General features: G+C 36.2%; 3 protein-coding genes across 3 annotated transcripts; all 3 read left to right on the top strand.

The window, feature by feature from the left end:
* The first annotated feature begins 1,539 nt into the window (after positions 1–1,539).
* LOC132182701 (uncharacterized) lies at positions 1,540–6,653 on the top strand. Its single transcript, XM_059596019.2, has 6 exons — positions 1,540–1,949; positions 3,464–3,754; positions 3,900–4,006; positions 4,143–4,275; positions 4,400–4,594; positions 6,136–6,653. The coding sequence occupies exons 2-6, from the start codon at positions 3,482–3,484 to the stop codon at positions 6,418–6,420; spliced, it is 993 nt and encodes a 330-aa protein (XP_059452002.2). The 5' UTR covers positions 1,540–1,949; positions 3,464–3,481; the 3' UTR covers positions 6,421–6,653.
* Positions 6,654–8,102: 1,449 nt separating this feature from the next.
* On the top strand, positions 8,103–9,209 carry LOC132182640 (uncharacterized). The gene has a single exon (XM_059595942.2). The coding sequence runs from the start codon at positions 8,321–8,323 to the stop codon at positions 9,020–9,022; it is 702 nt and encodes a 233-aa protein (XP_059451925.1). The 5' UTR covers positions 8,103–8,320; the 3' UTR covers positions 9,023–9,209.
* Positions 9,210–13,318: 4,109 nt separating this feature from the next.
* Positions 13,319–14,819, top strand: LOC132182592 (UDP-glycosyltransferase 90A1-like). Its single transcript, XM_059595881.2, has one exon. It carries the CDS (start codon positions 13,329–13,331, stop codon positions 14,733–14,735), a length of 1,407 nt encoding a protein of 468 aa, XP_059451864.2. The 5' UTR covers positions 13,319–13,328; the 3' UTR covers positions 14,736–14,819.
* Positions 14,820–15,929: the final 1,110 nt, after the last annotated feature.

Below are 15,929 nucleotides of genomic sequence, written 5' to 3'. Positions count from 1 at the left end.
TGCGGTCGTTGAATCTGTTCGACCCGACTTGAACCAGTTGGTTCAGTTAACCAAAAATCACGAGACGCTTCTTCTCTTCCATACACGGCAAAGAAAAGTGCGACGTCATGTGTTGAGGATATATATATATATATAACATAAATTACATAATTGCCCAAGCTGCAAAATTATAGAGAGCCACCGACATGGTGCCCAACAGAGGAAGGAAAAGTCATAAAGATGGCTTACAAGCAGGCCCATTGGGCCTTTTTGCATGAAGATTTGGCCTCTCTAAACAGAAAGAGATCAGTTTCTTTTTGTGTTGGATCCGTGGATTTGTGAGAGGATTCCAACATCTACAGGACTTAAATGGATATATATGACTTAAAAATGGATGAATTTTTAATATATTATTACTTTTTAAAACTTACGATTGCAAATAATTTTATGGTGAGCCGTGTTAAGCCATTTTTTTTTAATTATTTAATTAAAATAATTTTATATTTTTATAAGTTTTACAGCAGTATAAAAAACATTTTACCTGTTTTTCATTTGATTTATTCCTAAATCCTAATGGTAAGTATGATATTTCAAAAAATTTAAATATAAAAACCTGATATTGTAACTTTTTAAATTTTAAAAATATGATTGCAAAAACCGAGTAAGTGAAGTTTTTCCTTATTTTTATCCAAATTAAAGGCGTAAATAGGAAAGCACATATCAATATACCTCTCTCTCTCCTCTTTTCCAATCCAATCACCCATTATTTATTTATGGTTAGTCCCACATAAATAGAAAGATAACGATTTTATTCATTTCATGACTTATATTAAATTTCACAGATTTAATGGTATATATATTGTCGGATCAATGATCCATTGAGCTGGTCATAATTGAAAATTTTTCAATGAATGAATATTATTTCTGTTCGACCGTCCGAGTTGTTATTGCCCTTTTTTTTTTTTTAATCAAAATATAGATATGGACAGCAGCAGTTGGTGCTGTATCCTAGTGACTAGATTGACGTTGCCTATAAATAAATAAAAACAAGCTATGGGGTTTAAATGTTTTGTCTCGTTTGAAATAGTATAGTATAAATGGAACTTTATGAAATAAAATATAATATTTTTAATTATATGGACTAAATAAACATTTTTTCAATGGTACTTGGTGGTAGAAAATTTCATGTTGGATGTAAATCACGTGCCCCTCAAGATAACAACAATCTAATGTGTCCACTCTCCTACCATTGGCACCCCCATGTGGTGTCTTTAGAGCATACTTATATACCAGCTAGAAAATAAAGAAAGAAAAAATAAATAAATAAAGCTGTAATAAAAAATAAAAAAAAACAAACGTCACATCGCCAACCTGGATCTGAGTCTGAGACCCAGTCTTTGGATTAATCAACCGTTAACACAAAATTACATTAATAATCAGACGGCTACGATGGATTTGATGGGTGAGGTAATGATAATAAACCCTTTCCTTTCCCAACTTAATTAATCCAGTAATCCTTGTCAAATGATAAGGCATCATTTCAAAACCTTCATTTCATTGTCTCGTGTTGGAGCGTCAGTTCAAAATCTGAAAAATCTTTTCAAAAATCAAATGCAAAAAAAGGAAACACACACGATCACAAAAAACCAGCTTGAAACGACGATGATCAAGCAGTGGCAGTTCCGATAATTCACAAGAAAACCGCGGGTATTTTAAGTGGCCGACCCTCTCCCCCATCCCATCACATGCAGCAAATATCCCGAGTCTGCCGGCCCAGGTCGGGTTCTTTTACCATAAGCGGCGTCGTCTCGTGTTGACTCGCCGGTTAAAAATCCCCCCCTCTTTCTCTCGCTCTCTCTCTCTCTCTCTCTCTTATAAGTGCGCCAATTACACAGAGTGGGACTGAGAAATAGACTGAGAAGCAACGCATTTTCTTCGCTGTTTGGCCGATCATTCTTGTCCGCTCTCTGGTACTCTCTTTCTACACACACGCATATATTACGAATATTTTGTTTGGAACGCTGAATTAAGTTTGGAAAATGGTGGAACTGGATTGAAATGTGTAGTGATAATGAGGAATTTCGCGATCCTGATGTAGTATGGAGTGAGATCTTTGTTGTGGACTTTTTTGTTCTTTTCAATTTGCTTATTGGAGCGCTAGATCTCCGTTAACTTTGGTTTTATTCACTCTGTTTGTGTTTGGGTCTACTAAATGTGATTGCTGTGTGAAATTTGTAATTATCTGTCTCTGTTTCTTATAATTATAACTGTTTTTTTGTCAGGGGATTGGGGATTTGTTTGGTAGTGAGTGGTGCAAGGAAGAGAAACTTGCAATGCAGTTTTTTTTGTTGGTTGATTTTGTTCTGATATGTATATTTAGGGATTAGTGAATGCTTGTGAACTCGTTCGGTTACTTTAGTTACTCACATATTCATTTAGTTGAGCATTATGCTCATATAATTGAAATGCGATTCTCAGGTTTTCATTATGTTATTGTTGACACTTACATAAGTAAGGGGAATATGTTTCTCTTAAGTGTGTTTTGAATAAAATGAAAGATAAATTTGATTAGGGAGGAGCTCTCTGATTATTTACTTCTGTGATTTTCAACTTGCTATTCTACAGTAATGCTAGAGGGGGTGGCTTTTAGCATGTGCCCTAAGAAATGGTGGTGGGGTTTGAAATGAATGCTGTAGTGCTAAAGATATTAGGTTTTAAGTAGCATGAAAAAAGAAAATGGATGATCTAATACTAAATCTTCAAAGGAAGTGGAGTTAAAGAAGATCTAGGAAATTCTGAAGTTTGCTGAAAGAACAGTGTGAAGTTATAAGAGGAGCCAATGTCATGGATACGAGGTAGCTAGATGGCAACTAGAACTCTGAGGGTATTAGATGCATAATGTTTGCAAATTGCTTACTGAAAAATGCATGTGCTGCTTGTTGAGATCCTTATAGGACTTCAAATTGTTTATATTGGTCTGTAGCTAAAGTAATTATTGGCATCGATGCAGGCAAGAAAGGCTCTACGTTCATATTGTGATTAAGTTGAGTTGCAAAGTGGATCCAATACATGGCTAAATAATCTGTTGGCAATATGTTTATGTCCAGGAATATTTTACACCCTTAAAAAGGCACTGCTATTATCTTACATGTAAAGTTGACATGAAAAATGCTTCAGCAATTATCAAAGCCCCTAAATTTTTCTTATGCTGTGTGATTGTTAGAAATGCTGATTCGCCAATGCTTGGAAAACTTACTGCGCAGTAAATGGCCTTATCTTCTATGATATGAAATGAGGGTGAATGCGTGAATCTTCTTATGTCAGTTCAAATCTGGTTTTAATTGTATTAGTATGTTTCGCACGCTTCATTCCAATATGACCATAATGAGCATATTGACAATAATGCTGTCTTGTTATTGTTTTAGGATTGCTTATGATGAAAGGATTTCCTCTTCCTCTTCTTATTATTTTTTTTTCTCCCCAGACTTCTAGCCTGAAAGTGATGTCAGAGACAGCTCTTCGAGATCTCAATACAATACCTGGATCTGAGAAGAAGAATGAGAGCTCCAGTAAAGGGAATATAACTAAGCCTTACGTTGGGAATGCTAATGAAAATCATGAAGAATGCCAAAAGAAAGACTCTGCCTCCTTGGTTTCACCTCAAATTAATGGTACTGAGACTGCTAAATCTGGAGTAGAGACTGGAAATTCAGAAGTAGAATACATTGAATCTGAGAACTTGAATGATTTAGAAGATGTTGAAACGAGTCTTAAGGTATTTTTTTTCTTGTTCCACTAGTTAGGGTGGTGACATTGCTTCTTTTTTTTTTTCACATGGTGTTTTGTTTAAACTTTTCCTCTTGGATGATCATGCATGGACATTCTAATATCTGAAGGTCAACTCTTTTCTAATATTCCAGACACTCTTAGCTGGGCTTGAATCTAAAGATTGGATTCTGGTGTGTGAAGCACTCAATAATGTACGCCGCCTATCAATATTTCACAAGGAAGCAATGCTTGATATGCTGTAAGTTCAAAATTCTTATTGGATGATCTGATTGGAAGACATATAGCTTGTCCAATAGAGATAAGGTCAAATAATGCTTTTTAAGATATGGTTTGTTTGACAATCTTATTTATTTCCATCATATATTGGTGAATAGGGAAGATGTGATTTCGCTGGTGGTGAAGTCCCTGAAAAATCCGAGAAGTGCTGTTTGCAAAACTGCAATTATGACATCTGCAGACATTTTCAGTGCATATAACGATCATATAATTGATTCATTGGACCCTCTGGTAACTTGTGTTTCTTATATGCTATTGTCATGACTGGTTGCTTTGTAGGAAATACTCCTAGCATTTACATGCAAATTTATTTCTTACTTGTTTTTTCCAATGTGATCAAATGTGATGGGTGCAGTTAGTTCAGCTTCTTCTCAAATCTTCACAAGACAAAAGATTTGTGTGCGAGGCAGCTGAGAGAGCTTTAGTAGCAATGACTAATTGGGTTTCCCCTGTTCTGTTATTGCCAAAATTACAACCATGTCTTAAGAACAAGAATCCTCGAATTCGAGCAAAGGCATCAATGTGCTTTTGTCGAAGTGTTCCACGACTGGTAAGAAAAATATAACAGGCATGCTTATTTGCTTATCTTTGTTTTTAGGAATATTTCTTCTCTATTTGCTAATAGTAGTTTTCCATTTTATGTTTCCTTAGCTACAAAAATCTTTCCAATTTAGGTTTCTTGTTTATATAGTCATTTACTTTGTTTCATATCTTTTGTAATATTTCTCTGGTTCTTGAGAATCTGAGAAAAGTAAGAGAATGTGATATAGCCTCAGAAAGGAAGTTTTTCTTGAGCCTTTTTCCCTTTTTGAGGGGGAAAAGTGGGATTTACAAAAACACTGAAACTTGTATTTGCCAGTGTTGTTATTACCCCTAAAGTTGCTAGTATCGTTTTTCAGACATCTCATTGAACTGTAGACGATTCATTTCTTATGTGATTTATGCAAATTGTTCTCTCTTTGTTGTGATTTCAGAAATACAAATTAATGTGACAATCCTATGAAGACCCTTTGAGTACCCCATGTTGATATATAGATTCACTATTTATTTTGTAACAGCTGCTGCTTGTTTCTTGCTATGCTTTAAATGTAATAACCTTATTTTGTGTCCCCAGCATTATGGGCGTACTCAAAGTGTAGTCTTGTTGTGTCACTTTTCTGCTATGTTGACTCCATAAACCTTCCTCTGGCCTTTAAAAAACAAGTCTTAGGGTTTGAAATGTTAATCCGTATGACTGAAATTAGATTCATCCCCCCTTCCCCTCTGGTTATCCATGTACATGTATACATTTGTTTGCATGTTTAGGAACACTTATTTTCCTGCCCAGCATATCTGGATTTTGATACCCTCTCTCTTGTATCTTCCTATTTGCCCCTATCACCCTATGTCCACCTGTTTTCTCTGCATATATGAGTGCAATTCTTATTCTACGTGGCTTTTTTTAATCATTTCTTTGAATCAAGTTTTTGCCCAAGCTAAGGATAAAATAAAATTTTGTATCACATCAATCTAACACCTTTATTCATTGTAGTTGGCTGGTTTTAGAAATTTACAATTGGAGAAATTATTATAAGCTATATTTCTAAGGAATCTCTCTCTTTCTTGGTGACTAATAGTGTCATCAAACTGTCGGCATACTTTTTATTCCCTTGGATGTTGTTTTGATCATTCTTTCTGGTAAGAGATCTCTGAATCTGCTGATTGTCTTTTTCCCAGCATATATAAGGACAGTTATGTGGCTTTCTTCTATTCATTTTGTAAATTTGATGAGGCCTAATATGAAACAATCCAGAAAAGGGAAGGAAAAAATTGTGGAAAATACTATTGGCTACAATGTATCCAGCTCTAGGTATTAGTACTTTGACTGCATGGTGCGTTCTGGCCTGGGTTTTCTTGGACAGGAAAGGTTTTACATACGTTAGATTTGAGGTGTTCTTACTTCTGATTATGCATATCTTTTGAACTTTCGAAGATTTATATTGCAGAATAAATCTTCAGTAGACGTGGGGGTATATCTTATTGTCCCTTGATGACAAGTATATATTTGTATTTATACCTTTCCTAATATGCTTGTCTTGCTTATGTCAACAGGGTGTTGAGGGCATAAAAACATATGGTATTGACAAATTGATCCAAACAGCTGCACCCCAGCTCAGCGACCAACTTCCAGAGTCCCGGGAGGCTGCTCGAACTCTTCTTCTGGAGCTGCAAACTGTGTACGAGAAATTTCATGACCTCACACTGCCAACTGTGTCAGAGAATCCAGATGCAGGCTCTTGGGAGAACTTTTGTCAGACAAAACTCTCTCCTCTAAGTGCACAAGCTGTCCTTCGTGTAACCAATATTGCTCGGGAGGGTCTCGTTTTGGGTTCCTGATACAAGTTAATATAGAACACATATGATGAGATTTTAATGAGTACTATCCTCATTTACCAACATATATGAGCTTCAGCGAACCTAGCCTACAATTGCAGTTTCCTTGCTTTGATTTGCTTTACTGTCCTCATTTTGTAAATGATGTGAAACTTTGAGATATGTTTGGAATTGCGGTTGAAGCATGTAGTTGAGCAGGAATTTTTATGATAATTCCCGTATACGGTTTATTGCCAGCGTCCATTTCCTCAATTCTGGATGTGTGCTAGGCACCAGAAGTTACACTGCATTTTTTATGCTTTTGCAAGCCCAATCTAAAATCATACTTCCACGTTCATGATTGAATCTGTAATTGCTATGTTTTTTCTCTCTCTGATGTAACACCGAGAAGCAGAAGTGGATAGGTTTTAGAATCATGATGCAATGGGGTTATATTCTACAAATATTTTAAGAGTAATATTCTGGGGAAATGTTGAAGTTCATTATTATATGTTTCTGAGATTACTTTTTGATTGGTTGAATGCTTTGAACACAGACTCGGACAAAAAGAACGAAGAATAATGCTTTGAGCAGATTTCACGTTTTCTTCTTTTTGGACTTGTTTGGAACTTTCAAATTTTAAATCTTAGTTTATGGGGTTTCCTGTATATGTATTTAAGATGTATCCCTTTTCTTTTTATGAAAATAAAGTTCGAACAACTGAAGAAGATTATTCTGAGAAACCTTGTTGCTTTAGCTTTTAATTGTGCTCTTCCAACCAAAATAACATCACAACTACTGACATAATGCTCCAACCACCACGCCTATATATAATAGATTATCGATCACACAAGGATCAATCAAGTGGTTTTAAACCTTTTCTTTTTCTTTTTAATTCCATTTTAGATGTCTTAATCATACATTTGTATATAAATTTATACTTTTTCTTTGAATAATATTTTCAATATTGACAGCTACGCGAAGGGATTATTACAATACCTTTGCATCGAGGGAAGGAAAAAAGTGAATACAAAAAACATAACTTCTCATGATTTAGACAGCTTTTGTGTTGATCCAAATAGGTCACTCTCTTGATGAAGCCTGATTGGGGACAGTTAATCTTAATTTAGAAGATTAAGATGAATAAAAGTAAAGAACAGTTGTCTTTTGACTAATACTATAGGATGCCTTTTATTTGCTAATATGCCAAAACCATATAAAGAAACACAAGAAAGTGGGTGAAACATACGTACACATTTATATGCAGTGGGAAGAACATAAAGAGAAAAGGTCATTAACTTTTGTAGCTCAATGTATGGTACTTCTTATCTTTTAAAAGTCGGTTATAGGTTTGATTTATTATAGCTGTAAGGTAGTGTTAGACAGTTTAGTTAGGGTTTCTCCGCCCCAAAAATAAAGGAATAAGAAAAGAAAAAGCGTGCATTTTGAAGGGTTATAATGCGACACAAAAATGAAAATTATTTTTGTGTTTTGAAAAGTTGTTTTGTTAATGTATTTGTAAACGAAAATACAAGACAAATTTCCGTGTGATGTTTTTGCCTCTATTTGCAAATTTTTGTTCTTTTTCTACCTACTCCATTGTACAGTAGAGATTAAGACCAAGACCCACTAAGCATTAAATATCTTTTATACCAAACAACACATTGGTATTGATCAGCCAATTATGTCGGCATGAATGAATGAACCACTCCACCTGCTTGGCTGCTTCTAATTGCTACCTATCTTATAATTTTGTCCTCTTTCCAGCATTTTCAGCTTTTAAGGTTGCGAGTTTCTTCTAACCTATGCTGAGATATGATGGCTTGAATTCTGAGTTTCAAGAAAATTAAGAACATATAGGTTGGCAATGATTTGAGGCAAAAGACACTGGGATTTTCAATGGGTTTTAAGAGACGTCTTCAGAATGATTGTGATGAGTGATGAAGTTTTAGCCGCGGCAACACAGCTTATGTTAATGGCAATTATCCTATCTGTGATACTGTTATTTGGGGGAATTGTTGTGCTGGTCTTAATACATGTTTGTATTGTTGGGAGGGCCTTTAGAAGAGGATTCTCCAGTGGAACTATGGTTGGGAGGGGCAGCGCTGGAAGCACAAGCATGTCTAGAGATGACTTGGACAAGCTTCCTTGCTATGAGTACAGAGCCAAAGAAGAGAGAAGCAGCCCAGTAGTGGACTGTGCAGTTTGCTTGGAGAACTTCAAGATGGGTGATAAGTGCAGATTGTTGCCCACATGCAAGCACAGTTTTCATGCCCAGTGTGTGGATGCATGGCTTCTGAAGACACCCATCTGCCCAATTTGTCGAACCAGTGCTGAATCTTGGAAGGGGGGTTCAGTTTCAGGGGAAGGGAGCAGCCATTTTAGTGATCTCAGCGTTGAGTTGAGAGGGATCAGCCAAACAACAGGAAGCAGCCACCTCAGTGATATTAGGATTGAGTTGACAGAAAGCCCCATAATAGAAAGTTGCTGTGAGAGTGATATTGGGATAGAGCTCAGAGAAAACCACACCCATTTGAACGATGCTGGAGTTGAATCGGAAGATAGCCAAGCAAATACAGTTGGGAATCAGCTGAGTTCTGATCCCTCTCCTTTGCCTGATGTATGAGATTTGCTTGTATTCTTGGACAGATTCATTTAGAAGTTATGATCAAGTTATGTTATTTTCCCTCTTAATTTTTAGAATTTGAGTACACCTCTTTGCTTGTTTGGTAGAATTTAGTTGATGAGTGCTTGTTTTCTTTCATGTTGCTGTCAGCTGTGATAGCCTCGTTTCAGCTAATTTGGGTTGATAAGTTGTTTGCAAAATGGGAGATGAGATTATAAAGTTTTTAGAACGGACATTTTTTTTACACGATTCGTGAACTTCATAAGAAATTAGTGGGTTATAATTAAAAGGACGTCGGGTTACGCTTGACTCATATAATATTATATTAATGCCTCGACATAAATCAAACCTGATACACGACATTTACAGTTAACAATTTATGGCATGCCTCGTAAATGTGATACGAAATTAACATATTTAGATTAAAAGGTATAATCTATTTAATTAAATAGATTAATTTATATAATTTCATATTCATACTTGAACACGACTCGTAACCGACATCCAAACAAAATGATGTTTGAAGGCCCACCATCGAGCAAGAAAACATTTTTATGTGCAAATGGAGCGGGCAAAGTTGTACTCGGAATATAAAGAAAAGCATCTTCCACTGGTGATGCTGCAGTTTAGGTTTTTTGTTCATTTCTTGTTGCTTCTGTAGTTGGGTTTTTTATGTCTTTCCTTTGTATTTCTGTATTTTCTGTTGGTCTTTGCTGTATTTATTGTTTTCCATAGGTTATAATCTACCTGTAGATAAGTGGTTTGATCTTGTGAGGGAGATTTTTGATGTTGGTGGATATCCTTCAAAGGATCTTATTCGATTTTCTGCAGTGCCTGCCCTGCAATAACTATTTAACAGTAGTTGTTGCCTTTACCACAATAGACTCTTCACGGAGATCTTTTGCAATTTGTCATCACCTTGTGCAGCCCTAAAAAAGGCCCAACTTGTTTATGATTATTTTGGAATCACCAGCAAAACCATTGCCTACTGTTGGGTCCTTTTGGACTTGATCCAAAATTTGTTCTTAAATTTGTACTGCGTTGACCATTTGGGCTTTATTGTTGGGGTGCCCACCCCTTTTGTGGTCGATTAATCACGAAACTCGTTTTTCCTTATTTGATTAAAAAAAGAAAAGGAAAAGATGTCAGGGTTGACTTTCGTATAATAATAGACCATCATTACTATTTTCGCATTATGGGCCTCTCTGTAGCCCAGTTAGTAGACCTCTATTGCATATGTTCCTTGGGCTTCCATAATCAAAATGAGAAACATTTGATCAAAGTGATGGGCCCTGTACTGCATATATGGATTGGACTTCGAGATTTTTTTGAAAAAAAAAAATCAAAATAAAGGGCCACAATGTTTCAATATGAGACCCATTGAAAAGTGGTGCAAATTCCTTGGTTCCAAATAAATAGTTGAAAATTCTTAGTTTATGGAGGGTTTCCTTTTACATCCTCCACATCAAGCCCCAAAAGCCCCAGAAGGAGCAACGGGCTGGTTAACCCCCCTCCGCTATCCAAGGAACATATTTCACAATAATTTCTTTTATCTTTTCTTATATTATTAAAATATTATTTTTTTTTATAAAATATAAGTTTTCTACCTATATTATTTTTTTCACAAAATCTCAACATAATCTCTATCTAGAGACAAAAATATGAAAGAGGAGAGAGGGACTTTTAGCTCTTTATACCTGGAAAAACACCGTAACAATGATTGATTAAATATAGAGAATTTAATGTAAGTAAATTTTTGTGATTTTTTTTTAAAATTTTATTTTTTAAAATTTTTCTTAAACATATGCAAGAGAATGATATATATATATATATATATATATATATATATATATATATATGACATCTTTTACTAGTGCTCTTACACCAATAAATTTTTCTCACTTCATTACCTACTAACTTGAGTATCAGAACTGTCGGGGTTGCTGATATTTGGTTTAGGAGATTTTATTATGCTTTTATTTGTTTGTATTTTTTTGTTCATTGTGTTCATTTTCTGGGCTACATCCTTGATCTGGCCTTTTTTTTTTTTTTTTTTTTTGACACAGATCTTCCTCTCCTTTTCGACTACTGATGGTCGGCTGTGTTGTTCTTTTTCGACCACTAATGGTCATGTCGGCTACCCTTTGGGGTGCTGTTTCCGTTTACAGAATTTTGCCGTTTATTACAGCCTATTTTGGCCGTTTCGGTTCGTTTGATGGACCGAGTCATTTATTTGACTCATTTCCAACTGTTACTAGGATTTTTCTGTCGTTTTTGTCTTTAGTTTGTTTTTGGTCTATTGTTGGAAAGCCCACCCTTTTTTCGTTTTTAAGATCGTCCTCTTCTTCTTTCTTTCGGATCAAGAGTGCAAATGATCATTTCTTGTAACCTCTTCCTTATTTAATTAAAAATAAAAAATAAAAAATAATTGAGTATAGAATGTTCCACCGAACCACCGCTAACTACCTACCCACTAATTTTCTTAACCTTTTTGTAGCTACTTTCCAAACGGTGGTTGAGGGAAGAAATTTTTAGAGGTTTACAAAAGCAGTCAACGGTAAAATAAATATTTGTCCTTTTTTAATATGCGGAGGTGCAGCCATGAGCCAGCATCGAGGACCAAAATAAAAAGTAAAACAAGAATTGACAAAAAAACAAACAACTTTAATTAAGTTTTGCTTCTAACAGTTTCCAACTATGTATTCATTCCACCACATCCCTTTCCACGAATCCACTTGCAGGATCACGGCGGAATTGACAATTATGAGTCGGCGGAAAAATGTAAAAATTTAGTTTTTAGAGAGATATTTTATAAAAATTCATAAATTTTAAGGATAATTTTAAAATTATGTCCGTCCTTGTCTAGGATGACATATATTATCGTATACCTTCGACGATATATATATATACTTTTGTAGGTTTTGTTGTATCGACACGTCCTTATTGTATACTGTTACGTATGTAATGGGATACATGCTCCAATCTCAAACGGTCTGAATATTGATCCTAAAGTGAGAAATTGAACTAAGAAATTGTCTATGTCCACCTAAAATGAATAAATACAACAATTGGGTGAAGCATTGGGACGTGGTGTTATATATGCATCATGACATAAGAAGCAGAGAACGGGTGGGGTGGAACCGTGGAAAACATGCAAGCTTTTATAGCCATTCGTATGTGTGTGTGGCTTATAGAGGATTGATCGGGGATGCCCACTTTCATTTTAACTCTTATGGACTCATGGAATCATGCAACTAGCTTGTTTTCTACAACCTTTCTAAAATATTATTTCATCATTAAATTCACTATTTTTTTTTTTTTGATGGGTTAAATTTATTTTACCCCTTGAAGTTTTAGAAGTTTTTCAATTCAAACTCCAATATTTAAAAATTGGTAATATACCACTTTAATGTTTCAAAATTTTTTAATTCAGATCCTCCGTTACTAATTTTCAGATGAACTTTTTTTAGAAAAAAAAAATTAAGAATAATTACGCAATTTCATAAATTTTTGTCCAATTTGACATAATTTTTAAATCTTACTAAGATATCAACAAAAATAAAAGAAAATAAAATTTCATTAATAAATTGGTTCCATATGTCACATCTCGTGAGAACATTGACTTGGACGATGCTGATCATATATAAAGCAACGGTAGATAACATATTAGACGACCATAATTATCGGTGACCAAAACTAATCAAACATGACATCTCATTCAACCACCATCATCTTTCCGAATAGCTGTATTTTTTTGACCATATGCTTGAATAACTATAATTTTTATATAAATTGCTGGGAGAGTAATTAAGAGTGTATGCCTGATAATTCAACATATTAATTAATTAATCAAATGATATCTTGGCTTTCGGGTTGATGATGTTGTATGTCGGCATGGGGTCCTTTTGATCCCAGGGTCGAGGAATAAGAGATACTACCTATGCATTAGGTTTGTATCTGCCTACCTCAGATTTGTTATTCAAATTGAAGATTAATTATAAGTTAGCGAAAGTTTGACGTCTTTGATGTGTAATCTTATAGCTACGGCTTTGATCTTTTAGCTTCGATTATGATCTTTTAGAACGTTATGTTTTGTGATCGTAAGAGTTTTAATGCTCTTGGCTTCTCTATTAATGAAATAAGAATGATTTTCCTTAAAATAATAATAATAATAATTAAATTGATAAATCAAATTTTTTATTAAGTATTTAATCAATTGTAATCTCATTTATAATAAAAAATCGCCATATATATTACCAGAACAGTAACCATAAACAAAGAGAGCGAGAGAGAAAGAAGAAGAAAAATGAGTTCCAACTCTGAAACACAAGCTCACCATGTGGTTCTCTTTCCTTTCATGTCCAAAGGCCACACCGTCCCAATCCTCCACCTAGCCCATCTCCTCCTCCGCCGTGGCCAGGCCGTCACCGTCTTCACCACCGTAGCCAACCGTCCATTCATCGATCACTCCCTTGCTCACACTTCTGCCTCCGTCGTCGACCTTCCCTTCCCTCAAAACGTGGCTGACGACATCCCTGCTGGCATCGAGAGTACCGACAAACTGCCCTCGATATCCCTGTTCTATTCATTTGCCAACGGTACCAAGCCCATGCAGCCCGCCTTCGAACGAGCTCTCCAGACTCTTCCACGTGTCAACTTCATTGTCTCTGATTGGTTCCTCTGGTGGACCCTGGAGTCCGCCTCCAAATTCAACATCCCCCTGTTCGCATTCCATGGTATGAGCTATCACTCCAGGGCTATTAGCCGGGCTGTGATTGAGAATCGGCTTCTCTTTGGACCCGAGTCAGACGACGAGTTGATAACAGTGGATCCTTTTCCATGGGTCAAAGTCACTAGAAATGACTTCGAGCAGCATTTTAGGGAGCCGGACCCAAAGGGTCTGCATTTTGAGTTCGTTATGAATGTTGTAATGGCAGAAATGAATAGCTACGGCGTCATATTCAACAGTTTTCATGAGCTTGAGCCTTTGTTTGTTGATTATTGGAATCGTGAGTGTTCACCCAAGGCCTGGTCCGTGGGGCCTCTTTGCCTGGCTGGGCCGCCAAAGGAATCCAACAGTAAGCCATCATGGGTGCAGTGGCTGGACAAGAAGCGTGAGCAGGGGAGCTCTGTTCTGTACGTAGCCTTTGGGTCTCAGGCGGATATTTCCCCTGCACAACTCAAAGAAATAGCAATTGGGTTGGAGGAATCCAAGGTGAATTTCTTGTGGGTGACAAGAAAGAGTGATCAGTCGGAGGTTTTAGAGGGGTTTGAGGAGAGAGTGAAAGACAGGGGAATTGTGGTGAGAGAGTGGGTTGACCAAAGGGAGATTTTGATGCACGAGTGCGTGCAGGGGTTCCTAAGCCACTGTGGGTGGAATTCTGTTCTGGAGAGCATATGCGCTGGAGTACCAATCCTGGCATGGCCGATGTTGGCAGAGCAACATTTGAATGCGAGAATGGTGGCAGAGGAGATAAAGGTGGGGCTGAGGGTTGAGACCGTTGATGGGTCAGTGAGAGGGTTTGTGAAACGGGAGGGGTTGCAGAAAATGGTGAGTGAGTTGATGGAGGGAGAGATGGGGAAGGAAGTGAGGAAGAAGGGGAAAGAGATTGCTGTTATGGCCAAGAAGGCTGTGGAAGACGGTGGATCGTCCTGCCGCTCCATGGACCTGCTCATTGATGAGACTTGCAAGAAGGAAACATGCACTGCGTAACTCTCTCACTCTGCCAGCGCTGGGGCATAGAAATTAGACAACTTTTTGTTTTGTTTTTAATAATGAATAAAGCTTTGCTCTTTCTCCCAAGTCCCAACACAAATTTCTGTTCCTTGTGCACTGCTCTCTGCAGATTTTTGGAACTGACCGAAGTTTTCCATAGGTAATTATATATAGATCGAATATTCTACTTATCATATGTTCGTCAGTTTACATGCTTCCCATAAGAATGAGATTCGTGTATTTATTTTATTAATTACATTGTTGGTGCTTTATTATTTAGGGTTAAATATTATTTTTTTTAGCGAATGCAGAGAGTTGCTTTTCTTCTCCTCAATCACCTGCTTTCTAGTCCTGCTCTCAGATCTCACCATCCTCGAGTTTCCTCATGGCTCACCACCATTCATCTCTTGATTTTAAGACTCTTCTCCCTTCCCTTCTCTGCAATCCAAACTAGGCAAATACTGCAAATTTTCTATAAAAATTGTTAACCAACCATCTGTGAAAAAAGTATATCGATCTATGAACCTATCAACACAGCAATGACACACTCTTATCATATACAGATAGGATAATATTTGTTATATGATGTAAACTGTATAGCTTTGAAAGTTCCATACTTAACTAAACATTTCTTTCTCTTAACCAAACGTTTTTAATTCTTAATTATGACATGTTTGAAATTGCGTTTAAAAGGTTTTAAAATACTTTTAGCACTCAATAATTCCGTTTGAAAAAAAAAAAAAACATCTTAAGCAAACGTTTACCTCCATGGGTTCCAAGAAAAACGAAAACCCCGGCCTTCCACGACAACAGCGGCCGCCTTGGGTTCATCCACTCTCTCTTTCTCAGTCGGTTCATACAAGATAATGGTACTTGGTTAATGGGTTTTCTTGGTTATTAATTTCGTCTTTTTTTCCTTTTTTTTGTTATCCAGTAAAATCTGGAGCTTTCCAATTACACCATCTACGGTGGATTGCAATGAAGGATATATATAGTTTGGCTAAAAGATCTTGGATTAAATCTGGACTTTTTTTTTCTTTTTTTTAAACAGCAGTTGTGGGGCCGGATCCTAGCTAAAGCAATGCGGGGTACAGAACATACAGTTTTTTTTTTTTCTCTAAATTGGGTTAAAAAAATTTCTTTTAACTTATTCTATAAAAATGATGAATCATTTTTCATGTGAGAAACTCA

This window comes from Corylus avellana, chromosome 5 (assembly GCF_965113065.1).
Source record: "Corylus avellana chromosome 5, dhCorAvel1.hap1.2, whole genome shotgun sequence".
Taxonomy (NCBI): Eukaryota; Viridiplantae; Streptophyta; class Magnoliopsida; order Fagales; family Betulaceae; genus Corylus; species Corylus avellana.
This window is presented reverse-complemented; position numbering and strand designations above follow the sequence as displayed.

Coding starts and splice junctions, on each gene's coding strand:
- LOC132182640 (XM_059595942.2), top strand. CDS start 8,321: ATGATTGTGATGAGTGATGAAGTTTTAGCCGCGGCAACACAGCTTATG.
- LOC132182592 (XM_059595881.2), top strand. CDS start 13,329: ATGAGTTCCAACTCTGAAACACAAGCTCACCATGTGGTTCTCTTTCCT.
- LOC132182701 (XM_059596019.2), top strand. CDS start 3,482: ATGTCAGAGACAGCTCTTCGAGATCTCAATACAATACCTGGATCTGAG. Junction 3,755..3,899: donor ATGTTGAAACGAGTCTTAAG/GTATTTTTTTTC, acceptor CTAATATTCCAG/ACACTCTTAGCTGGGCTTGA. Junction 4,595..6,135: donor GTCGAAGTGTTCCACGACTG/GTAAGAAAAATA, acceptor TTATGTCAACAG/GGTGTTGAGGGCATAAAAAC.